The 26162-nt window shown below is 40.0% G+C and overlaps 1 protein-coding gene, 1 long non-coding RNA gene and 2 pseudogenes across 2 annotated transcripts; all 4 read right to left on the bottom strand.

Annotated features, from left to right (window-relative positions):
• Positions 1-26162, bottom strand: part of LOC147163309 (uncharacterized) — a 134176-nt pseudogene that overhangs the window by 16530 nt on the left and 91484 nt on the right.
• LOC147163313 (uncharacterized) lies at positions 907-3690 on the bottom strand (annotated as a pseudogene).
• Positions 5120-10896, bottom strand: LOC147163312 (uncharacterized). Its single transcript, XR_015097165.1, has 8 exons — positions 8289-10896; positions 8046-8190; positions 7672-7972; positions 7528-7584; positions 7270-7380; positions 7045-7164; positions 5821-5967; positions 5120-5726 (listed from the first exon to the last, which is right to left on the bottom strand). It is a non-coding gene; the product is annotated as an uncharacterized LOC147163312 (long non-coding RNA).
• On the bottom strand, positions 21023-25233 carry gsc (goosecoid). The gene is given in 4 exon segments (XM_086095654.1): positions 21023-21079; positions 21081-21170; positions 23052-23311; positions 24921-25233. Coding segments are annotated over 4 exon segments (720 nt in total).

The following is a 26162-nucleotide window of genomic DNA, read 5'->3' as shown; positions in this document are numbered from 1 at the left end:
CCTGATCTGATCGAACCACAAGAGGGCAAGGAAAAACTCCATAACCCCACCAGGGGGAAAATGAGAAACCTTGAGAAGGGACCGCAAATGTGGTGATCCCCCTTCCAGGATGATTAGGCTGCAATGGATACCGAATGGGCAACAATTTACAAAGTTTGTGATACTAAAGAATATTAACTAGAATAGTGCAAAAGTACCACGACCCTTGTGAGGAATAAGCGGTTAAGAAAATGGATGGATGGATAGTGCGAAAGTACATTTTATGTTGAAGCACTGCAAAATGACGTCATCAGGAAGGGGTTCTTCATCCAAACCCAGCCCAGTAGGTCGGGGCAGCTATCTCCATGGCACTATCTCCAAGGTAATGTTCCACCCCGGATCTCGTCCCGGTCAACAAGCGCAGAATGAACATACTTTTAACTGATCATGAGTCTCATAAAACACTGGTAAAACACTTCCATAACACTCACAGATGCTTTACAGAGCATACAACGTAGAAACAATAACAGTAAGTGGGACAATTGACAATTGTCCTAGCTTAAGTCAAACAGGACGTCCTCCAGCCTGGCAATTTTTTTTGACAATTTTCTTCCTTTATCCAACAATAACAAACGAGTCTGAAAGGGCTTCACAGCAAACCTTTAATCCCAGACAAGGGAAGACCAGAGATCAACACATTAGATAAGTCACATGTAACAAAATGCATGAGTTATGGTCTCTATGTCACTAACAGATCAAATGGGATGGCTCTTAGCGATATTACGGAGGTGAAAGAAAAAACAAAAACACAGTTCTAGTATTGTACTTGTTGTGCATTTGAAAAGAGAGCTTGAATCAAATATGACAGAGATGTTTTTTGCTGTGTCACTTTAATAGTACATTTATGAAGACACAGAGTGGTGTCTTTTAGTCAGCTAATTCAGTGTCTTTGCGAGTGTTAAACTTATGTTTACCAATTGCCTTTGGCTGCAGAAGAGACTGCAGTACCCCGATGAGGGTCTTCAGAGTAAAATGCATGTAGTACTCCTCTTTTCCCCATCCCAACATATCCTGTGAATAAGATTGAAATACCATACAGATATGAACAATCATACTGACCAATTGACACGCCGTGGCAGTTTTAGGACTCAGTGTGGGGTACGGACCCACAAACCGTGGTGCCAACTTTTGGCATGGCACCTTCAAGTGAAGGTTCTTGGAGGACAGCCACACTTTATCCCCCGGCTGGTATGCTGGAGCAGGTCTCCTCTTTTGATCAGCTGCTCGCTTGGACTCTGTCCCTCTGGCGCTCCAGTACCTGCCGAGCGGCTGCCCAGATGCGATGGCAGCGGCGGACCAAGGCATGGGCAGAAGGAACAGAGGCCTCAGACTCCTGGTTGGCAAAGAAGGGGGGATCATAGCCAAAAACACATTTGAATGGGGTGAGTCCTGTGGCAGAAGTAGGCAGCGAGTTATGGGCAAGCTCAACCCAGACCAGGTGTTTGCTCCACGTTGCAGGATTCTGGAAGACTAGGCATCGGAGACCGGTTTCTAACTGTTGGTTGAGGCGCTCTGACTGGCCGTTAGCCTCAGGGTGGTAACCTGAGGTTAGGCTGGCTTTGGCGCCGATTAAGCGGCAAAACTCCCTCCAGAAGTGAGACACAAACTGGGGCCCCCGGTCAGACACAATGTCTCTAGGGAACCCATGAACTCGAAAGACGTGGTTAATCATGACCTCAGCCGTTTCCTTGGCTGAGGGAAGCTTAGGCAAGGCTATGAATCTGACCATTTTAGAAAATCTGTCGACTACAGTGAGAACTGTGGTTTTACCTCGGGAGATGGGGAGTCCTGTGACAAAGTCCAGGGATATTTTTGCCCATGGTCTGGAAGGAATGGGAAGGGGCTGCAGCAAGCCCATGCGCGATCTGGTGGATGACTTATTTCGGGCACATACCGAGCAGGCCTCGATGTACTCTCGGACCTCCGGCTCCATGGAAGGCCACCAGAATCGCTCGGAGATGGCGTACATTGTCCGTCGGACTCCCGGATGACAGGAAAGAAGTGAGGTGTGGGCCCAATGGATCACCTCTGGGCGCAGCTGCACTGGGACAAATAGTCTATTAAGCGGGCATCCATTTGGTGGACTTGCTTCACCGTTGGCTTGTTTAACATCCCTCTTGATTTGCCATGACACGGCTCCAACCACACGGTTCGGCGAAAGGATGGTCGCTTGTTCCTTAGCTACAGGCTCGGGGTCATAGAGACGAGACAGGGCGTCGGGCTTGACGTTACGAGACCCCGGCCTGTAAGTGAGAGAGAAGGAAAAACGGTTAAAGAACAGCGCCCACTTGGCCTGGTGTGGGTTAAGTCTCTTGGCTTTGCGTATGTATTCCAGGTTCTTGTGATCAGTCCAGACCACAAATGGATGCTTCGCCCCCTCAAGCCAGTACCTCCATTCTTCCAAAGCAATTTTGACAGCCAGGAGCTCTCTGTCCCCAACATCATAGTTACGCTCTGCCTTGGATAGTTGTCGTGACAAGAAGGCACAGGGATGCATCTTTCCATCCTTCTCTGCACGCTGAGACAGGACAGCTCCGATCCCTTCATTGGACGCGTCCACTTCCACAACAAATTGCCGCTGTGGATCTGGCATTGTGAGGATTGGTGCTGTGACAAAGCGTTGTTTGAGTGCTTGAAATGCGGCTTCTGCCTCCGGTGACCAGCTGAACCTCACCAGAGGGCAGGTGAGGGCATGCAGAGGGGCAGCTATTGCGCTGAACCCTCTGATGAAGCGTCTGTAAAAGTTAGCAAACCCAAGGAATTGCTGAACCTTCTTGCGGCTAACAGGTGTGGGCCACTCCCTCACGGCGCTACCTTTAGCCTGATCCATTTGTACCTTCCCAGGGGCTATGACAAAGCCTAGGATGGAGATGGTTTTGGCATGAAAAACACTTTTCTCTGCCTTGACATAAAGTTTGTTCTCAAGCAGTCTTTGAAGAACCTTGGAAACATAGATTTGATGTGTGGCTAGATCTGACAAGTATACAAGTATGTCGTCTAAATAAACATACACAAACTGGTCCAGAAAGTCTCTCAAAACGTCATTAATCATGGCCTGGAAAACAGCAGCATTAGTGAGACCAAAGGGCATGACTAGGTATGCGTAATGCCCACTAGGTTTTCCATTCATCCTCCTCCCGGATCCTAATGAGATTGTATGCATTGCGCAAGTCCAATTTGGTAAAGATTGTAGCTTGTTGAAGATTTTCAAACACGGATGACATGAGAGGAAGTGGGTAACGTTTTTTTTATTGTAATGTCATTAAGGAGGCTATAATCTATACAAGGCCGTAAGGAACCATCCTTTTTCCCCACAAAAAAGAAACCCGCTCCCGCTGGTGATGACGAAGGACGAATCAGTCCAGCCTTCAGGGAAGCTTCGATGTATTCCTTCAGGGCCGCCTTCTCTGGTCCTGAAACAGAATATAGGCGTCCCTTGGGAATGGTGGAACCTGCAATCAGCTCTATGGCACAGTCATAGGAACGATGCGGTGGGAGCGACATGGCTTTGGTCTTGTTGAATATCTCCTTGAGGTGATGGTAGCAAGGAGGCACGATGCTCAGATTTGGGTACTCAGAGTCTGAGGGAATTACCAGAAATATGATTAACAGTCGTAATGTCCGCTTCCCGAATTGGTGAACCAACCCCATGGCTCACAGAATTATTTCCCCAGCCCAGAACTTCACCAGTCAACCAGTTTACATGGGGGTTGTGTTCACACAACCATGGGTGTCCCAGGACCAGAGTCTGTGAAGGAGACTGAAACACATGAAAAACTAGGTGCTCTTTATGTTTGCCAACTTGGAGCTGGATGGGTTCTGTGATGTGTGTAATGGTGAATAACTCACTACCATTTAGTGCCCTAGCCTTAATGGGCTTAATTAGCGGCTCAGTCTTGGCACCAAAATGTCTCACAAGCCCCCAGTCTATCAGGCTCTCATCTGCCCCAGAGTCTATCAGGGCATGGAGGTCTGTGGAAGTGGTGCGGTGAATGATTTTTACTGGAGTGAGTTTTCGTGGGACCGACACTGAAGTCGTAACTTGATTCACCGCTTTGGTCCTTTTGGCTGGGCAGGCGGCCACGAGGTGATCTTGGTTTCCGCAGTAAAAGCACAGCCCTTCCAGCTGTCGGCGCTGTCTCTCCACCTGCGAAAGCCGCGCTCTGCCCAGTTGCATGTGCTCCTCCTCTGGTCCCAAGGGAACGTGTTGGCGCTGTACTGACGAGGAACCGAGAGGAGCTGACAGCCCCGATGCTTGGAAGAGCGGGGATCCCTCCATCGTCCTTGCCCTGTGACCGCGGCTCTGGGTAACCTCCTGCAGTCGATGATCTGTCCGGATGGCAAGGGCGATGAGGGAGTCCAAGTCCGGTGGCAGGTCAACTGAGATGAGCAGTTCTTGGATGGACGTCGCCAGGCCCTTGAGGAAGACGTCATAGAGCGCCGTGGAATTCCAGCCACTCTCTGCCGCGAGAGTGCGGAAGCGGATGGCATAGTCGCTCACGGAGTCTTTTCCTTGTTTCAGGCTGCTTAGCTGCCGGGCCTTTTCCCGGTCTGAACAGACTGGATCAAAAACCCTCTGAAGGGCGGCTCGGAAGTCCGTGACGGAGCCGCAGAGGGGGGAACTGCGTGCTCACTCTGCCGTGGCCCAGGCTCTGGCTCTCCCAGTCAGGTGGGAAATCATGAAAGCCACCCGGGATTGATCTGTGGGAAAGGCCTGGGGGGAGTGCTCAAAATGAATGTCACAGTCAGTCAAAAATGCCTTGCATTGTCCTGGCTCCCCAGAGAATCGCTCAGGGGAGGCTAGCTTGATCCCCGACCCGGCATACGGCACGGGCGGAATCGGCATGGCTGCTTGAGTCTCTGGCACGGCCGGAGGGCTAGTGGTGCGATCCTGAAGGTCCTGTAACTGTGCTGTGAGCTGGACCATGTGCGCTGCCATGGTTGCCTGAAATTCCTCTTGCTGGGAGAGACGGGCTTCCTGAGCTTGCAGCGCTGCGGCCATTCGCTCCCTCTCTGCTGGGTCCATACTGGCCTAAGTGTACTGACACGCCGCGGCAGTTTTAGGACTCAGACGCAGAGATAGGGGTTTGAGGCCAAGGCAAATATTTATTAAACAAACAAAAAAACTCCTCGTTTAGAGGGAAAAAACAAAGGCTATTAAAAGTTAACTAAAGGCGCTCCAAACAAAACCATACTGTGGCTATACAAAAATACAAACCAAAGTTATGACTAGATACAGGACAACAAGGCTGAGGACTATGACTGGCTTGAGTGGCTCTGACGAAAACACTTCGGCACAAGACAGGGGAGACGCAGACCATTTAACACATGAGGGTAATGGGAAACAGGTGGACACAATCAGGAATCAGGGTTGACACTGACACCACACGAGGAAGGGCAAGTGACCTGAAACGAAAGGAGTCAGAATTTTCAAAATAAAACAGGAAATGACAAGACAACCTCACCGCGGTGTGACACCAATGGCAAATGACTACATGGCATGAGTTCTGACTACTTATGACATTGAACATCAATGTTCTATAACATAATTAAGAATATTCGCTGAAAGCTGTATACCAGGACTGCTGTTTTTATCATGGGTTCCACATTCCCGACAGGTCTGAATCTCGTACATGGCATAAAATTTGTTAACATGGGAACAGAACACTTGCTCCATGGCGCAACACCTGTGGAAAATAAATTGTGAAGCAAAAATTCAAATTTCATTAGAGCTGGTAAAAACATGAAACTGTGTTGTGTATCTGTAATTAAAGCACTTACTGTCAAGCCACTGGAAATGTGCCTGTCTCCTGAAGTTGGCGGTGAAGACGGTGTCCCTGAATGTAGTGCATACTAGGGCCAGTTTCAGGATTGCTCCATCTCCTTCAATGAGGACCACTTCTTTGAGTAATGTGATGAGCTCGGTTACTGTAAAAAATAATCTGAAATAGCAAGGCTTCAGAGCTTTAACAAGAGAACCTTATATAGCCATTGAACGAGGCTAACCTTTAAAACAGCCTTTGAACGAGGCTTGAAGATTCAAACATATGCTTGCCAAATTAGAATTCATGGTATCGTCAATCAAACCTGACAGATGTGAAGCAATGGTTACAAATTAAGTTTTGTGGTAGATCAGACCAATTAGCTGTTTATTTGGATTTTTGGGATACTTTTAATTCTTTAGAATTCCTGCTCAACAAGCCACAGAACAGGGCTGATTGTTTTGATGCAAAACCTAAAGGTGGTATGGAAATGAGTGTCACCAAAGCCATCTGGTTTAAGTGAGTCCAGCAAATACAGTTCTTTTTGTGCTGGGTTCAGTACCTGCAAATCATTTTTAAAAAACCTGCATTACATACAGCAAAAACTGTAAAAATGTAAAGATTTTTATTTTATTTTATTTTTATTGCAACTGCTGAAAGTATTCAAAATGGACTTGTGCAAATTAATAGTGATCTGCTTTTCCGGGCTGTCGACTCCAGGTAGGAATGATTAGTAAGTGTTTGGAAATTGTGTCACACTAGCATTTTAAAGAAGTGAATTTGCAAAGATGTATGTCAAGCTATGTCAACAAAGCCAGACAATCACAAGTAATAAGATCCTACAGGAAGAGCATCCGTTGGGTCCACTTGTTTGTCCTTCCATGTTGGAACAATATACATGTCCACAATGTGGATGTCGTTTCCTTGCATTGATTTAAAAACACAAACAAACAAACAACAACAAAACATATCTATCATGGAAAACAGGATTAAACAGCAGTTATGTTTCACTATTTAGAATACCAATACATTATTTTGAGGAAAAACAGTAACAATAAGATAACTATAGGGCCTATTTTTACAAATGCAGATTTTAATACATGACAAAACCATACGTGTATTTTAGGAGCTTCTTCAATGAGCTTGAAGCATGCATTTTTAATCTACAACAGAGTATCAGAAGTACCGGAAAGTACTATGTGCAGTCTTCTGTAGCCCAAAACAATATTTTTAACATACTTACATTGGATTCCATATACTGAGGAAGACCCAAGCTCCAGAAGTCTTGCCGTGTTAAACAGATGTCCCCATCCTTGACAAGAATCTCTGCCCCAGAGCGTTTCTTGTCAAGCACATAATCGAGCTACAATTACAATTCAGAAAACATACATAAAACATAGTGAACACTAAACAATACATATTCAAAACCTAAATAGAAGTGCACATATATACTGTATATTGTACCCACCAGCATTGCTTGAACAGGCTTGATAGGTTTCAAATATCCCAGGCCAAGCCAATAGTCGTGGTCATGTACTGACTCGTCGTAGTAGTTGACCAGAAATGGGCACCTGTTCAGCTATTGGTGGTTAAAGAACACTTTAAAATGATATTCCTTTTTTAAAACAAAAAGAGTCATCTGGAGTATAGTTAGGTTTTGTTCTTTACTGGCATAGCCCTGGCAATGACCTAAACAAAACACATTTAAATATATGAAAGCAGTCACCTTGGTAGCTGTCACTTTGGAAGCTGTCAACTTGAGTAATTCTTTAGAAGCTGTCAACTTGAGGAATTAAGAATACAGTATTACGCAAGTATTGCAGATCAAGTTTTCTACTGCAGTGTGTCTTTTAACCAGCAATTATAGTACCTCTCAACTTCGGCCAGATGAATGGCTTCAGCTGTGATGCTTTGTTTCAGGACAACCCCAGCTTTGCTTGAAAGTGTTGCCACTCCTTTCTCTGAAAGTGACGCTATTATGTATGGCCCAGACCAGTTGAACTCCAATCGCCCTCCTTTTCGGCCTTCCTTTTTCTTGTTAGCTTTCAGGACCTCATCACCAATTTTAGGGCTAAAAGCTTTCCCATTCCGTCTGCTTTCACATTCCGTCTTTTTTTATTTTCATACGACTTCTTCAGTCTGTCCTGTGCGTTTTTAATGTTCTGGTAAACCTGAGAACATATTAAATGGTTTAGATGTCATAGTTAGGGTTTTTAGACGCAAGTATTTCCATTTCATCATCACCTTTGCATGCAGATCGGCAACTTCTGCAGTTTTGGCCTCCAGCTGTTCCTTTGTCACACCCCTCTTTTTGACTGATGTTTATTACACCTGGTGTGCGAGGGTGTCTTCCAAAAAGAGCACAGTATGGTGTGTAATTTGTTGATCGCTGTTAAACACGCACACATAAAAAGGACAAATCGATAGAATTTTTGTTGTTCTGTCTTGATGAAACTGGTTGCATCAAACATTTTTACACAATATTACCTGCTTCGATGTGTTAATAGCTGCCACAATTCCCCTTAGATGGATATCCCAATCATCCTGATCCTCCCCGCAGTATTTAGAAAGTGCAGCCTTTATGTTGACATTGGTGCGCTCGTCCTGTTCATTGGACTGTGGATGGTATGCTGAGAAAATGCAGTGCTTGACTCCGAAAACCTCAAAAACACCATGATAGCCCTCAAGCAGGCATGACCACATCTATTCAAAGATTCAGTACGATTCATTCCAAATATTGTATGTCACTAATACAATGTTTGTTTTCAAATACATAATTGTACCCCATTTACAAATTCTTGCCCATGGTCACTAATGATCCTCTCAACAAGTCCAACGTCAAAGAATGTTAGCAATTTTTTGGGACACCTCAGTGGCAGTTTTAGTGTCGAGAGGTTTAGCTACAACCCACTTGGTGAAAAGGTCTGTGGCAATCCGTGTATCATTCGTTCATTCGTTTTTCCAAGTCGAACGGGAAGTACAAAAACAAAAAAATTCAATATTCAAAACCAAAATAAAGAACGACTCGTTTTCCGATTTCCGATGTAACAGATGGTTTGAACTATCTGCATTTTGTGTTGGAGGTTCATTTCGACAGCCACAAATCCGTGTATCATTCGTTTTTCCAAATACAACAAACAAATACAACAAACAAAAAAACAAATCGTTTTCTCAATATTCGTTCCAAAAACCAAAAAGAAGAAAACGGAGAACGACTCGTTTTCTGATTTCCGATGTTGTGCACAAATGGAAAATGGGGAAAACGGAGAACGGACTATTTGGACGGTTTCATTCAGTTTGGATATATTCACTTGACGCAAGTTGCGTGACCCGGAAGCGATTTTTTTTTTTAAATCTGACTCGTGGTTGTGGGATGTATTAATTGAAGAAGAAGAAGACGAAGAAAAAGAAAAAATATTTCGAAGTAGACTAAGAAGACTGAAAAAAGGAGAAAAGACAAACTTATTAACAACAAACTAATAATGGCCGGTTTGGAGGACAATGCTGCCTTAATGTTTCAACTTTTTGAGGCTGGAAAGACTCATGCCGAGATTTCCAGTGAACATCAGTAGTGCCCCTAACTTCTCACTTATGTCCGTTAGAAGGTTCTGTCATCGGCACAGACTCACCCGAAAAAGACATATCTCAGATGCAGAATTGGAAATGGCAATCATATCTTCAATTGATAAGGTAAGTTTTCACATACAATGGTTTCTTAATTTGCTTGGTTTGTTTTGCTTTTGGCAGTAGATATTTTATTTTGACGGCAACTCTCCTGCTAGCGCCGTTTGCCGTGAACGGCTCGCCGGATTGGGCAAATCGAAAGTGTTTCAATCTGTGAAAAGTTAAAGTAGTAGTGTATGCTGAGGAAAGAGTATGCATGCTGTTTTGTGCAGATAATAGAATAATTGTACGATATGCGCACGCAACAACCTGTCATTTCTAGACTTGCGATGGTTTATTTTCTACGCGTTTGCTTGTTTGACATCATGTTCTTCTGGCTCCGAACTAGTGGTTGCGTATTATTTTGATGATGTCGGTCGTAAACGAATGCATTTGGGTCTCTTGAGCTACAATCATTTAATGTATTACTACCATTAATCAGACCATTGACCTTTCGTCCCATCTGCTGGTAGGCCTACGTCATAACATTAAAAGTTACTTGGCAAGTTTATTTACACAACTATAACATAATACAGTAATGATGATGATGTAGAATATTACAACACACACAAAAAACATGATTTTCCTTTATATCTACAGTGTGTGTTTCACTAACAGACATATAATATTTTTGTCATTTCTTCCCAGAAGCAGATGTTTAGCTTCAAGCGCAGTATGTTGGCCGAGTAGTCACCCAAGTTGCACATACACAATCGTTATTTTCTGTTATCGTTAAGGTTAAATTATACAGAAGGCTTGTCGTAATGAAGGTGAATAGACATGTTGCACTTTTACTGTGAACATTTTAAATTAATGTGACTGCCCAGTGTCCAACACAAGTATGGGTTCGTGTAGAATGCCCTTCAACTCAAACAAAACTTGAAACCACAAATGTGGGATCAGCCTGAATTATTATTATCTTCCACATCTGACCAGTTTGTGTGGCTTGGTTGCAAAATTTTTAGGTAAACTGTACTCAATCTTAGTGTGTGTGTTTCACAGGACTACTAATTTGCAAAGTGAATGAAAACTTAATTTTCTGTTTTGACAGACAGGTCCATCCTATGGATGAAAATTCATGACAGGAGTTTTGTCAGCAGTGGGGATGCGAGTGGGATGGATTCTGAAAGAGGTGCACCATCCCTATAATGAGCTTCGTTGCCAGGTAAGTCATCTACAATAATTGAGAACAAACTGTGTTTTGAAATTTGTATAACTCGTGAAATCTTACATTAAGAATTAAAAAGTATGCACATTAGTATGATTTTTTATTTTTTATTTGTATTTGATCCTTATTTGCCACTTAGAATTTCAGCAATAAAGACATTCCTAAACATTGATAGGAACTTTCATTAATACACAGTAAAGTATATTAAAATTTGCTGTAATTTATTGCTATTTTTTTGTACAAGTATTAGTATATCAAGTGGTGGCCATCATTCCTACTAAAACTGTAAATCCTGATTTTATTAAGAATAGCCATTTCAATGTTTTATTTTCATTACATGAATATCAAAGTACAGATAATTTTCTTCCACATCATTAGGCTGAGGTATCTCCTAAGTGCCCCTATATTTCACTTAATTGGCTGTTGTGACATATTTTAGCTTTATTGAAAATCACCACTTCTGTGATTGTTATTGGACTTCACCATTTATTGTAGTAATTTTGATTATATTTGGAATGATTGTTACGTCTTAATATACATACAGTGATAATTACCACTTAGTTTAATGCTTAATGTTGCTGAGTTGTGGGTGAAGATATGCAGGATATAGGTACTATACGTCAGCAAATGTTACACACACCTACAAACCCAATTCCACAAAAGTTGGGACACTATACAAATTGTGAATAAAAACTGAATGCAATTATGTGGAAGTGCCAATTTCAATATTTTGTCAAGTCAAAAGTCAAAAGTTTAAACTGAGAAAATGTATAATTTTATGGGGAAAATATGTTGATTTTAAATTCCATGGTGTCAACAAATCTCAAAAAAGTTGGGACAAGGCCATTTTCACCACTGTGAGGCGTCCCCTCTTCTTCTTACAACAGTCTTCAAACGTCTTGGGATCGAGGAGACAAGTTTCTCAAGTTTAGAAATAGGAATGCTGTCCCATTCTTGTCTAACACGTGTCTCTCTAACTGTTCAACTGTCTTGGGCTTTCTTTGTTGCACATTCCCCTTTATGATGCGCCAAATGTGCTCTATATATGAAAGAAGTGGACTGCAGGCTGGCCATTTCAATCCCATGATCCTTTTCCTACGCAGCCATGATGTTGTAATTGGTGCTGCATGTGGTCTGGCATTATCGTGTTGAGAAATGCAAGATCTTCTCTGAAAGTGATGGTGCCTGGATGGGAGCGGAGCATATGTTGTTCTCGAATCTGAATATACCTTTCTGCATTGACGATGCCAGATGTAGAAGCTGCCCATGCCACGCCCTCATGCAACCCTATACGATCACAGATGCAGGCTTATAAACTGAGTGCTGATAACAACTTGGGTTGTCCTTGTCCTCTTTAGTCAGTATGATATAGCGCCCCAGTTTTCCATGAAGAACTTCAAATCGTGATTCGTCTGACCACAAAACAGGTTTCCATTTTGCCACACTCCAATTTAAATTACCCCTGGCCCAGAGAAACGCCTGCGCTTCTTGGTCTGCTTTAGAAATGGCTTTTTCTTTTTACTGTAAAGTTTTATCTGGCAACGGCGGCTGGCACAGCGGATTGTGTTCACCCACAATGTTTTCTGGAAATATTGCTGAGCCCTTTCTGTGATTTCCTTTACAGTAAGCATTCCTGTTTGCGGTGCAGTGCCGTTTAAGGGCCCGAAGATCATGGGCATCCAGTATGATTTTTCGGCCTTGACGCTTACACACAGAGATTGTTCCAGATTCTCTGAATCTTTGGATGATGTTATGCACTGTAGATGATGATTACTTCAACCTTTTTGCGATTTTTCCCTGGTAAACACATCTCTGATATTTCTCCACTATCTTTCTGGGCAACATTGGAGGAATTGGTGATTCTCTACCCATCTTCGCTTCTGAGAGACACTGCCACTCCGAGAAGCTCTTTTTATACTCCAATCAAGTTGCCAATGGACTTCATTAGTGGTAACTGGTTTTCCAGCTGTTTTTTTTTATAAGTGCAATTGACTTTTCTAGCCTCTTATTGCTACCTGTATCAACTATTTTGAGATTTGTTCTCACCATGACATTAACAATCAACATATTTTTTCCTTAAAATTATACATTTTCTCAGGTTAAACTTTTGACCTGTCATCTATGTTCTATTCTGAACAAAATATTGAAATTTGGCACTTCCACATAATTGCATTCAGTTTTTATTCACAATTTGTATAGTGTCCCAACTTTTTTGGAATTGGGTTTATACATACAGTATAAAGTAAAACAAGAAAATACATAAAATGGGAAAAGTGACAGTTAAGCAAAAAAATTTTTTCATGACCTCACAAAGGTTTTGGTTTGGCTACTCCTCGGCATTGGACAGGTGGTGCTTGAAGCTGTGCTCGGTGGGCGGTGAAAAGAAAACCGGGTAGGTTGGCCTGATTGCATTACCCCAACATATTTGTCCACAGTGGTGCTGTCGCCACGCACTTCATAATGGCCTTTTTCCCATTCATTCAAAACAATTGAACTCTCCACGAGATCTGGGAAATAAGGCCACGTTGGCATCGTCTGTTAGATAAAGGGTTTCCTTTTGGACCTACAACAGGGGTAGAGGCTAAGAAGAAGCTTAAACATTTTTCTCATTTATCTAATTACATTTGCACACACAATTTATGTTTACACACACGCGCGCACACAAATCCAGTTATAGAAAGGTTATTTTTCGAAATGTACTAATGTAGCTTTTGTAATAGCGAATCCTGAAAAGTAGAGTAAACCTATTAAATTGTACTCAAGTGACATACTATGTAACTTAGTGATGACAGTGCTTTTTAGACTACTCGAGGAAAATTATATAAATTCCATGCTATACATCGCCATTTGTGTATTATTTTATCCTCATACAACAGTCCTAACATTTACGAAGCACCTTTGGTCTGATTGACCCCGTAATTTTTTCAGTGAATTTGTTTCAAAAACATGAGTCATGACATTCGCATATACAGTTATTTATTTATTTAGTTTAGCTGGACCCACACACACAATTGCTGAATTGGTTGCAATGTGGCTCAGATGCAAGGGGGGGCTGGAGTGTCTCAAGAGACGTATGTTTGAAAGTTTTAAAGGCGGAAAATAGTCACACATTTTTTTCAATAACAACACCAACAAAAAAATTCCTGATTAATTTTACTGGCAAAGAGCATAGTGGACTACCCACGCGCGCGCATACACACATGTACATTTCCCGAAGCTAAGAAAGAAAAAAAATACATATCAGGAAAATAACTGCTATTTTGTCGGTGGTCATGTAGTCTGGCCTGAGAGTTACCCTTTTACCCCCGCTGAAGAGCACATAAACATAAATTTTTGCTGGACTTCAGTCATTTGTAGCCAGTGCACACTGCGTTGTCGTCGCCATGTTAAACCTCCCGCGCGTCAGGTGAACTCTCCCTTTCGGTTTACGTTTTTTCCGGGTCATGCCACTTGCGTCTAGTGAAAATATCCAAACTGAATGAAACCGTCCAAATAGCTCGTTCTCCGTTTTCCCCATTTTCCATTTGTGCACAAAATCGGAAATCAGAAAACGAGTCGTTCTCCGTTTTCTTCTTTTTGGTTTTTGGAACGAATAATGAGAAAACGAGTTGTTTTTTTGTTTTTGTACTTCCCGTTGTATTTGGAAAAACGAATGATACACGGATTTGTAGCTGACAAAATTAACCTCCAACACAAAATGCAGATAGTTCAAACCATCTGTTACATCTATAACGGTCATGTTCTATGTTCTTTTCACCCAAATACTTTGCATTTACCAATTTTAAATGGACTCACTCACGCTACCTTTTGCCCTTTGTGTTGGTAGGTGGGTGACATGCAGCAAAAATAATTAATCAGATTTAAGGTGGCAACTACAATGAGCATAGCCCATTTTGCTGCGAGAATTATACCAGTTGAATTAAGTAACCTCAAATGATGATGATGATGATGATGATGATGATGATGATGATAATAATAATAAAAACAACTACAACAATAACAATAACAATTTACCCATTTTTTGACATCTTCCCTGAGGGTTTTCCAGTGGTAAGATGCTAATACTTTTCCCACTGTACGGCGTCTTCCTGGATGACCCCCAGTGCCCAGATTGTCGTGGTAGCTGGTTAAAATATCTCTAACTTGTGACTGATGCACGATCAATCAGAGCTTGCCCTGGTATCTGTAATATAACTTCCCATCTAAAGTCGAGGGAAAAACAACTACTGAGTGTACGCGTAATTAAATAGAGAATAAATGCAGCTGAAGAACTAAATGACATTCATTTGTTGCAAATACAAAATGAAAAGTCAAACCGTAACTTACTTTGAATTGTGTAGGATTTTGACGCCTTACAAATCCTTGACTTTTGGCTCGCCGAACAGTTTGATCCAGTAGTGCGGTTGTGATAAGTCCCAGTTGATAAATAGTTCCTGTTCCCCTCCAACGACTTATGTTTTCCCTCCAATGACTGTGAAGTTGCCTGACCAATCACAATCTTCAACGTCAGAGCCAATCCTGTAGTGTGACGTCATTGGTAGGCGACCCCGCACAGCAGGCGCGAAGGCCCCAAATACGATCTGGCAAGCCGATCACATCTGGTACCGACACCGGTATTAAGCGTCCATTGTCTATCACGGCCGAGAAAGGGAGTCATGATGGATATAAGGAAGGAAGTTTTTGAAGAAGAAAGTAAGTCTTCATCCCTGTCTGCTGGTAGTAACAATTAGTTAGCTCTGGCCATGGCCCAGCTAACAGCAGAAAGTCCCATGCTATATTGTCTAATAATTACTCTACAATGCATGTGAAGTTCCTGACTGATATACAGATGAAGCAGGTTTTTAAAGGGAACTTTATGCTTGAATTCACAGCCAAGTATGAGTTAAAAGATAATTTACTTATGGTTGTCGTCAGTGGATGATGATAATAATATAATTGACAATACTAATCCTCCACCCATGTTGAATTGTAGGAAACAGCACGATGAGTAGAGAGAGCAAGTGTGGAGCAATACCTACTGGAGACGTGAGTGCAAACGAGTTCAGTTTACAAGAAAAAAAAATCAATTTAGTGAGAGTCTAAAAATCATATAAAACTCAATATGGATTTAATATTATGAATATGAAACATGTCAGTCAAGATGCATCATTTAATTTAACTTGAGAGTAATGAACAGAAAGTGGAGATATTTAAAACAAATTTAAGGCAGGCAGCTATACATGTCATACACAAGGAAACTCTTCTGACATGTCTTACAGTGATCAAGCAGTCCACAGAGTCCCTTCTGTATCCAGCACTACTCACCATTGCTTATCGCTACCTTGCCTTGCTTGGTGCTTCATCCTTTATTGGCGCTTTTTCTGACACCTCTTGTCTGCTTTACATAATTAAAAGTACAATACTTTAAAGCACAAAAAAAACTTAAAAGAACTAAAGACACCTACAAAGTACGGAAACAAACATCTACATTTTAGAGATTAATAAAATTAGCAAATAAAATCTACAGTGTAAAAAAAATAATTTGGGGTTAAAAACTTTGAAAGATCTAAATCAAAGGCATGGTTTCAGGTTTTTAACCTGAAATAAAATATTCACACATTAAGGAGAGGGCAAACTTGGTCCTCGAGGGTCGAAGTACAGCAGGTTTTGGAGGTTTCCCTCTTCCAACACAAACTGATTCCAATCAACAGGATCGTTATCGGGCTTATGCAGAGCTTGCTGATGAGCTGATCCTATATCAGCTGTGTTGGAGAAGGGAAACATCCCAAACCTGCAGGACTCCAGCCTTCCATTAAAACTAGTGACGCCCCTGCCACCACTACTTTTTAGTCAATGCCAAATTGTGTGGCATACAAAGCAGAACATTTAAAAAATAAATAAAAAAGGACAAATAACCCCCAAATTTCCCCCCACCTTTTCATTCCATACATTTTTCTGGCCTAAGAAGAAAATAGTATACAGTAGTAAAAATAAAGAATTTCTGGCATATGAGAATAAATTAATAAGCCTGACATAAAATATCACATAATGGATCAAAACTCAGGTGGTCATCCCAGGAAATAAGCAATTTAAATAATAACAAATAATAATACAGGCTAAGCTATGTCATTACTAAAGAAAAGACAAACGTGGGCCTGTGTGTATGGCGTTGATATTCAACTGCAGCATTAACATATGTTGTTCAGGAAACCTCTTCTTACCTGTTAGTAGAATATAGCCTGCTGCAATATAGCGAGATGATTATAGTGTAAGGAAGTTAACATTGTATGATATAAGCATTAAGCACTTTAGGTTACGCTATTATCTCGTTAGATCGTCTATATTCTATATTTCAATCTTTATTAATTATTTGATATATTTTTTAGCAATAAAATATTATGTCATGTAGCTGTGATGGGGGAGGTGGGGATAAAAACCCTTCATCTATCCATCCATCATTATCTGAACCGCTTATCCTCACGAAGGCATGAGATGCCCAAAGAGAGAGAATTAAGTCAGAAATCTAAATTCTAAAAGTTTATGGTCAGAATACTGTTATAAGCCTATATAGATACAGGTATGAGTTATGACTGTTATGATTTGTGTCTTGTCTTGCTTGTTCGGTTTTGTTTGCACCTGTACTCGTCATCCTGTTCCCTTGTGTCATCCACTCATCTCCCTCAGCCATTTGTGTCTTGTCCAGGTGTCTCTTGCTGTCTCGTCAGTTGGCTTGTATTTAGATTCCTGGTTCAGTCTTGGTTGGATCATTGTCGCTGTCACCACTCTAGTGTTTTGTTGTTACTTTGATTTTTGGTATTTTCCGAACTTTGTTGGTTTTGTTTATTTAGAGTTTTACCCAGTACCCCTGTTAGTGTTTTTGTTGCATGCATCCCTGCCGTGGTTCTCCTGCCTCCCTGCATTTGGGTCCTCCACCCCCATGGTGACAATGACACCCTTGCGTGTAAAGTCTGATTTAGCCTATACTTCTGCGTTTGCCCTTGCAGTCAAAGCTGACATTGAGTCAGCTACCTTCGCGCTGTGGTCAATAAATAACTAATTTGTGTGTGCTCGCTTTTCGTGGCCTGTTAAGTCAGTTTTGTTGCTCTCTATGCGCGTGTGCAATGACAATAAAAATCCATTCCAGACTATTTTTTTTATTAAAAGAGGACAATTGTAATGAACGTTTATTTTTAATATTAAACAATGCAATTCATATAATATCTTTGCAGTAGGATACTTCCACATTGTAGAAAGCAGTAGACTATGATGTCAAAGTCATTTTATGCTTTTTGTGAAGAACTTCATATCTGATTATATACTATTTTGAAAGAGACATGTATTTTACGTGGGGGGGGGGGGGTAGTTGTCTTTGATATTTGTGATGTTGATGTTCATTTTTCAGGATTTTTCACATTTAGTATAATAGTCTACACCCCACTGTCGTTGTGGCGGATATGCACATTCATGCATGTTTCCCTTTAAGAGAATTCTTCATGCATGACGTGAAATAAGTATTTAAAACGAATATTTATCATTTCCGCGCTATGATCATTAAAGTGTTTACTGTAAAATGTGTTTCGTTATGCCTGTTTTTACCGGCGTGCATGTGATTAAATCCTCCAAATTGATGTGTACCTATTGGGTCTGAAATCCGCTCTTAACTCTGAGTCACTCTAAATCATTTAAAAACAAAACCTCAACATCTTAAACGCTTAAAGTCTAAATATTTGTCGTTTTCGAACAGTATCGTTATTTAAATATTGCATGGTTAGTCAACCTTTTGTCTTATCTAATATATAGCCATATTTTCTAAGTGATTTATATTAGATTTCCCATAACCAATGTATAGTCGCACGTTCAGTATTACATTTCAATGCATTGCGCTCCGTTGCGCCTTAATTTTACAACTGGCTCTTTTGTACTTTATTTAGTTATTAATTCAAACTAATTGGTCATATGTATTTTTTAAATGGGTTTTTTTTCTGAATGGAAACTATATTCTAAATCTGATTATGCGTTCTCCGTTTTTAAGTGAAACTGGGACTTAAACACAATGAATCTTAATAATATTAGATCAGATTAATTCTGAACGCATTGAGCGGCAACAAAATAATACGATTTTTTTTAAACACCATGCATGCACCTACTATAACTGCACAACTACAGTGACCTAAATGACGCGCATCGCTACTGAATTTCGGCCTAGTGCCGAACCTGGGGGCGCTTGTCATAGTGTCGTTTATGACACAAAACGACACTAAGCTATATGATTTTTGTCATTTTGGGTTGCAGATGAGCGAGAGCGTATATTGCACAGCTAACTTTAGGCGCGGTATTTGGTATGGGACGGTCGCCAACCACACAGAAGCAAGTTCAACATCACATTAACATCTATAGTGTTTATTCAAAATAGAGGACCGAAACTGCATGCAAAATTAAAAATACATGAATAATTAAGTAAATGACTACAAGTGAAAATAAAAACTGATACGAATTTTTTTTTTATGGAAAAAATAAAATAAAATAAAAAATATATATATATATGTATAAAAGTAACAAATAAAAAAAAAAAATTAAAAAAACGTGTCATGTTTTGGTTTTGTGGGGTTGGATTTTTGTTTAGTTTTGGGTGTTTGTCCTTTCGTCTGCATCATCTGTAGTTTATGTTGTCCCTGTGTCCTTCTCCTTCCCTTGTCTCGTCAAGCTTTATGTGACCCACCTTTGTTTGCCTGACCTTCCTATGTGTCAACCAATCAATTGTGTCTAGGTTTGTCTCGTTATGTCAATTAGTGTTAGTGTTTTTAGTTTCCTGTCTTTTGTTAAATTATTGTTGGTTCATCGTTGGTTATGTTGTTGTTGCTGTCGCTGTCCATCGATGTCAAGCCTTGCAGATAACCCATGTCTTGCCATGCTGGATTTTTTAACCTTGTTTTTGTTTCTACCTGCCAAGTTCCGGCCTTGTTTTTCTTCCATTAAAAAGCCTACTGGACTTTACCTCTGCCTCCACACTCTGCTTCCCTGCAACTTGGTTCCTCACCCACACCTTCCACGTGACAAAAGGAGATTTTAAAAAATATATATAAAATAAATGTTGAAATAAATACAAATATAATATATATAAATATAATTAAATATCAATAAATAAAAACGCTCTGCTCACACATGCTCTGTCAGGACGAATTTTATTCAAATGAGAGGACGGTCCTAAGCGTCTCGCGAGTTGGACTCCGCCGTTGCAAACTGCCTTTCAATGGTCGAGCGAGCGGGTCCATGAACAAGGAAGTCTCACCGGCTTGAATGGAGCGCTCCGGCACTGACTTGTTGTCGAGCGACTCAAGTCGCAAATTGTGGTGACAGTAGAAAAGATAGTTGTCCATTGCAAGCTGGCGAGACTTCCTTGTTCGCCGACTCGATCACTGTAGGCCAGTGGTACTGTAGGCCAGTGGTGTCCGAACTTGGTCCTCAAGGGCCGGAGTCCTGCAGTTTTGGATGTTTACAATAACATGATCGTTGTCAGGCTTATACAGAGCTTGCTGATGACCTTCAGGTGCGTTAGAGCAGGGAAATATCCCAAACCTGCAGAATTCCGGCCCTTGAGGACCGAATTTGGACACCACTGCTATAGGCAGTTTGCAACACCCAACCCAAGACACGCTTTGGACCGCCCCCTCATTTGAATAACATTTCGACCTGCGGAGCGTCTATAGCATGAAATAAATAATTGCGAGAGCAGAGTGTTTTTATTTATTGATTGATATTTAATTATATTTATATATTTATTTTTGCATTTTTTTCGACATTTATTTTAATGTAATTTTTTTTAATCTCGCTTAATATTTTTGTATTTATTATTTTTTATTTATATTGTTTTTATTGCCATTTATATTATTTTTTTATTTAATTTTTGAATTATATTTTTATATCTGTTTTTATTTTCCCTTTTAGTCATTTATTTATTTATTTAATACATTTTGGGCAGTTTTGGTCCTCCACAATTCAAGCTATGTAAATTAAATCAGCCCTGGTACTTCAGTTATGTTTAATCGTCGCCCTAATAAATGTGAATGTATGTATTTATTTTACAAAATGGAATCAGATGTATACTAAATATCATATTCCGACTTTATATATTCGCAGCGTATTTTCCCCCACTGACTCCACATACAAATTCCATATGCTGAGCAACACGTTAGCAACTGACACTGACTATAAATTACAACATTAATATTACAAAGGTCACATGTGACATAAACTCAAGTGTCATGCATTGCGTCTCTTGATTCTCTTGACATTGAAAATTAAATTAGATATAAATAGACATAGCATGATATGTACATCTGTGCAACACAAGTCACCCATCATCCACCATCACTGATCCAAGAAAACGCGCACGTGGTTCGATCGTTTCAACTCAGTCTGAGTCCACTTCACATTTACTCGCCTCCGTTTTCCTCGCGGACGTTTTTTTTGGATTTGTTCCATTTCTGAGTGTTCTCTAATTCTTCAGATGACGACCTTTTCTGCCTCCTCCATTTGGCACGTCTGTTTTTGAACCAAACCTATAGTAAGAAAGCAAATATTTAATAGTTATCTTTTGCCGTTTGTTTTAATTGCGGACTATAGCCAATTTTATTGTATTTATACAACACAAAATATATTTCTTAATAACCATCTTATAAGTAATACGTGGGAAATTATCTTAAATCTTACCAAACAACACTGAATATATTTTTGCTTCTGGAAACAAATACAGCGTGACACAAAAGAACGGTCACTTTTCAATCCAATAAAACAAAGAGTAATGGAAGAAAAATATTTTATTCGTAGTAACTGAAACCTTAAAACATGCCATTTAACAATTATGGAATTTTATTTTATTTTATTTTTTATTACGTTGGGTAGATGGCGTCCTCCTGTACAAATGTCTTGAAATCTGCTGGTGATATTCCTCATTGACCGTTGTATCACCTCAGCTGGGATAGCTGGAGATCCACCATTGTTTTTTGAATTGCATTTTTCAAGGTTTCGATTACTATGAGTAAAACATTTTTGTTCCATCTCTCTTGGTTTTATTGGATTGCTAAAAAGTTCCCGTTTTTTTGTGTCACCCTGTAGGTTATATCAACTTCTTGATTTGTTCTATAGAAACAACATAAATACATTTTAGAGGTAAGGGAATCAAGATATAATATCTATAATAGGCTATACTATATAATATACAATATATACAATATATTATAATTTAGTTCCTAAATTATTATGATATTATTAAATTATATTAAATTAACAAATCAAATCAAACACTTTAAATATATAATTAATTATAAGATACATTTGAGCTCAGTATAAAGGAATGTGCATTTGGACTTTATTTTCAGTGTGTAGGCTTTTCGTGACATTCGATAATTCATCCTGTTGGTTCAAAAACCTTTCCCATGCGCCTTTTTTCTTTGCCTTATAAGATATAGCCGACCGAAGATCGTAAAGAAACAAAAACAAAAAACAACGTGAATTTAGATAGTTGTTTGAGAACCTAATTGCGTCGCATCCTTGTCGCCACATATCACCCACTGCATTTGACTTTTAATATGTGTATGCAGTACCCGTAAATCCACATGTTTGTTTTTATTATATTGTTTTTATTATTTGTATTTATTTATTATGAGTGTATTTATTATCTATTTGTTCAATTTGGTGTCATCTTCGCTCTGAATAGTATTCATAATAACGATCCATAATGTTTAATACTTTTAATTAAGGTATATTTTAATAAATTCTTACGTTGGTTTATAGCGATAAACGAAATGAGCTTTAGGGCTTTTGAAGCGCTTTAACACTGTCTCATCATGTTGACGCTGCATCAGTAGCAACTCGAGGTTCAGCATCTTGCTCAAGGTAACTACGTCACAGTCACAAGGTTTGAGGATCGAACAAACACGCAACCTCCGCTTTACCATCTGAACCAGGGATAGGCAAATTCGGTCCTAGAGAGCTTCAGTCCTGCATGTTTTTGCTATCTCCTGTCTCCAACCCAGGTGTGTCAAATCATTAGCTCATAATTACGTTCTGCAGTATCAGCTGTGTTCGAGGAAGGAGATATCAAAAACATGCAGGACTGCGGCTCTCTAGGACCGAATTTGCTTACCCCTGATCTGGACCATGACGCCCAACAAACGAACATAAAACAACTTTTTCATATTGAGGCTTTCTTATTAAAATGATCGCTAAGTATTTTTTTCAGATGTTTTCAGATTCAGGAAACACAAAAAAAATAACCATATTTATATTTTTATTATTTATTTATTTTTAGAAAAAAATAACTTAGGCAAGAGGCTGACGAAATTATATTGCAATGTACATGCATGGAAAAATAATTTAGGCTAAAATAGTAAATAACTAGCCTACACGTAAAAATGGAAGACAAATTTAATTATTCTTACCTCGACCTTCTCCTCCCGGAGGTGAACCTTTCGAGCAAGCTGTTCCCGGGTGCCTACGTCGGGGTACTTGGTCTCTTGGAAGAGGCCCTCAAGGGCCTCCAGCTGCTCGTCGGTGAAGATGGTTCGGTGCCGTCGCTTCCTGCGGCAGTGCAGCTGGTTGAGGAGTTGCAGCTCACTCCGCGAAAAGTTGCCCATATTCACGTAGGACATGATGTGGTGCTGCACTGGGGAGACCAACACTGACCCCGGACTGTTATAGCCTGCAAGGGCAATACAGGAAGACACCCTCAAAACGCTAAAACACACCGTTATGTATATGCAAAGTCTTACAGTTTGATGAGGCTCAAGACCTGTGTTTTAGACAAGTGATTCTCAACCTTTTTTCAGTGACGTACACCCTGAGAAATATTTTTTGAGCCAAGTACCCCCTAACCAGTGCAATGCGTAATTGAAAATAAATAAATAAATAATAAAACCGAGTGCTCTGCCATCATTGTCTGATTTGTATTTATGTGGTCTCTTGAACTATTTGGATATAAAAAGAGATAACTAACTAACTAACTAACTAACTAACTAACTAACTAGCTAATCAATAAAAACAAATAAATAAATAAAGATTTGTGCACATACATACTATTATCAACATAAAGTGTCATCTTTTGGGATGATAGTAAAGCTCTGTTCTCAAAAAGAAATAATAAACACAATTTTAAATACAGTTTTCAAGTGATTTACAGGTGATTCTAGTCGGCATAGGACAAGTTGGGGGAGAAGCTGTTTGTTTTTTTAGGATACTGAAATAGAATAGTTTATATAATATGAAATAAATTTCATTAAATTATATTGTTCTGAAATATTTACATATAGTGCCTTCACGTATACCCCCATTTGAGAACCACTGTTTTAGACAAATGGTCTATTTAAAATATGAGTATTACATGACGGGCATAAATTACTCGTCTTCGCTGGAATGCAGTTCCTGTCGACAAAACAATCACGACCTATAAGATAAAAATGGAAACATTTAACTCTGTATATTTCTCGCACTAACTAGTTTTAAGCACTCTTCATAAATCATATAGAAACCTTATACCAGCCGGGACAATAGGCCTATAGGCTGGTTTGGGTTGGTGCCTGCAGGTTCAAGGACATTTACCATCAAACAGTCTCAGTTTCCATATTTTCGTTTCAAGTTGTTCTGTAATCTTCTGACTGGCACAATGACAAATCCCTCAAATGTAACCCCTCCCCCATTTTATTTTTATTGTTTCACACAATCTTAAATACATTTTAGATAAGTACAAAATCTATTACAACAGCTCCCTTGACGAGTTTCTTGGAAATATACATTTCAATAGGACATTTTTCAAGGGTGTTCGCTTTTAGGAGGACGTGCCCCAAAACAGCTACATCGTGAACTGTATACTGAAAAAATGGGGAGTGACATTTACTTGAAAAACCTTATAAAGCTCAGAAATTGTAAGTACATTATTATAAGAAGTTGATTCGATTTTTTTCAAGTAAATATCAATTCCCTTATGTGTTCTTTTTTTCCAATCCAAACAACGGTAATAAAAATGGCTTTAACGCTACACGTGAAAATGAAAAAAAAAGAAGAAATCAAATTACATCATGAAAAAGCTTAGCAAAGGTTGATGCACTCCAAGTAAATTTTATAAAGAGTTGAACTAGAATTTCTGATGTAAATTTTTTTTTACTAGATTTTGTTTTCAAGTAATCAAACCCCATTTATATGTTCTGTTTTTTGCAATCCAAACAACGGAAATAAAAATGGCTTTCACACTACGCGAAAATGGAAGAAAAGAAAGAAAGAAGAAGAATTCAAACGGTACGAGTGTCTTTGCCTACCTGGCGCGATGCAGGGGCATTGCTGCGGACTGAGGCTTTGCACTGCACCACAACATGGCAGTCCTCCTGTGCCTTGAACGTGCAGCTGTCCATAGTAATAGCTGTTATATCCTACTCTGGTTCCGTTCATAGACTGAACTCCAGGGCCAGGGGGTCCGCATGTGGCGGCGTACAATCCGTTGTAATCTGGATAAATCGAGTCATTGAGGCCCCCAGCCAGCACTACTGGGCCACTCCGGTGTAGTAGCAGCGGCTCCTTGCAGCTCGGCCGTCCGGACAGGATTCTGTCGATGCTGAACATCCCGGCGGGCATCACACAGGCGAAGTGGCTGTTGAGTTTAAGTGAAATAAAAGATGATGAAGCGTTTCTGGTTTTCCAGTTGGGGGTCGGGTGGAGTTTGGGACTAAAAGTGCGTCATAGTGACTCTGGAAGGAACTTTTCTCCTTGCATTCGCTTGGCACCGTAATCTGTGGAATGCAGACTGTTGCTTTTAATGGGGCCATCTGTGAGCAGGGCAGACTTTATACTATAGTGACGTCACAAAGGAGAGACGCTGCACGAAGATCAGCACTGCAGTTAAGGGTGTGAACCGCCTGTGTATTGGGAATTAATTCAATTAAGGTTATCAGCGCTGTTTCCAGACGTTTGAAAATAGGCTATTTTGCTGAGTCAGAGCGCAATTGTAAACACAAATAATAATCGAATTACTTTCTTGTGGAAGTCAACATTAATGGGCTACTGAAACACGCTGAGAATTACATATATTATATTAAATATGTTATATGGATTTGTAATATTTAAAACATCTGTATCTAGGAATATACGACATTATGTATATATATATATATATATATATTAGACTAACTATATGTGTAGTCAGCAGCATTTGGCAACTAAATATATAAAACTATACCAATTCTGAAGGTTGTGTGTGTGTGTGTGGGGGGGGGGGGCTGCATGTCCAACTCGGGTAAACAGTAGCCTTCATTATTGACTTGAATGTTGTATTTTTATTTGAAAAATCAAAAAGAGATAGAATTCATTCAATTAAGCGAACCCACGGCTCCAAGCTAAACGGACCTATTTGCTTCTCTTCATGATCATATCTTCATGATCATCTTATGTTCACGTTAAACGTTAGCATTATACCGAAGGTTCATCTCATTATCCTCCCTCCTCTCGCCTCTCTGCAGGGAGCATATCAAAACATTTCCTCCGAACGGCATCTCTGCTCTGCAGGT

Source organism: Leptonotus elevatus, chromosome 14, assembly GCF_054856555.1.
Source record: "Leptonotus elevatus isolate MCC_2025b chromosome 14, RoL_Lele_1.0, whole genome shotgun sequence".
In the NCBI taxonomy this organism is placed as follows: Eukaryota; Metazoa; Chordata; class Actinopteri; order Syngnathiformes; family Syngnathidae; genus Leptonotus; species Leptonotus elevatus.
This window is presented reverse-complemented; position numbering and strand designations above follow the sequence as displayed.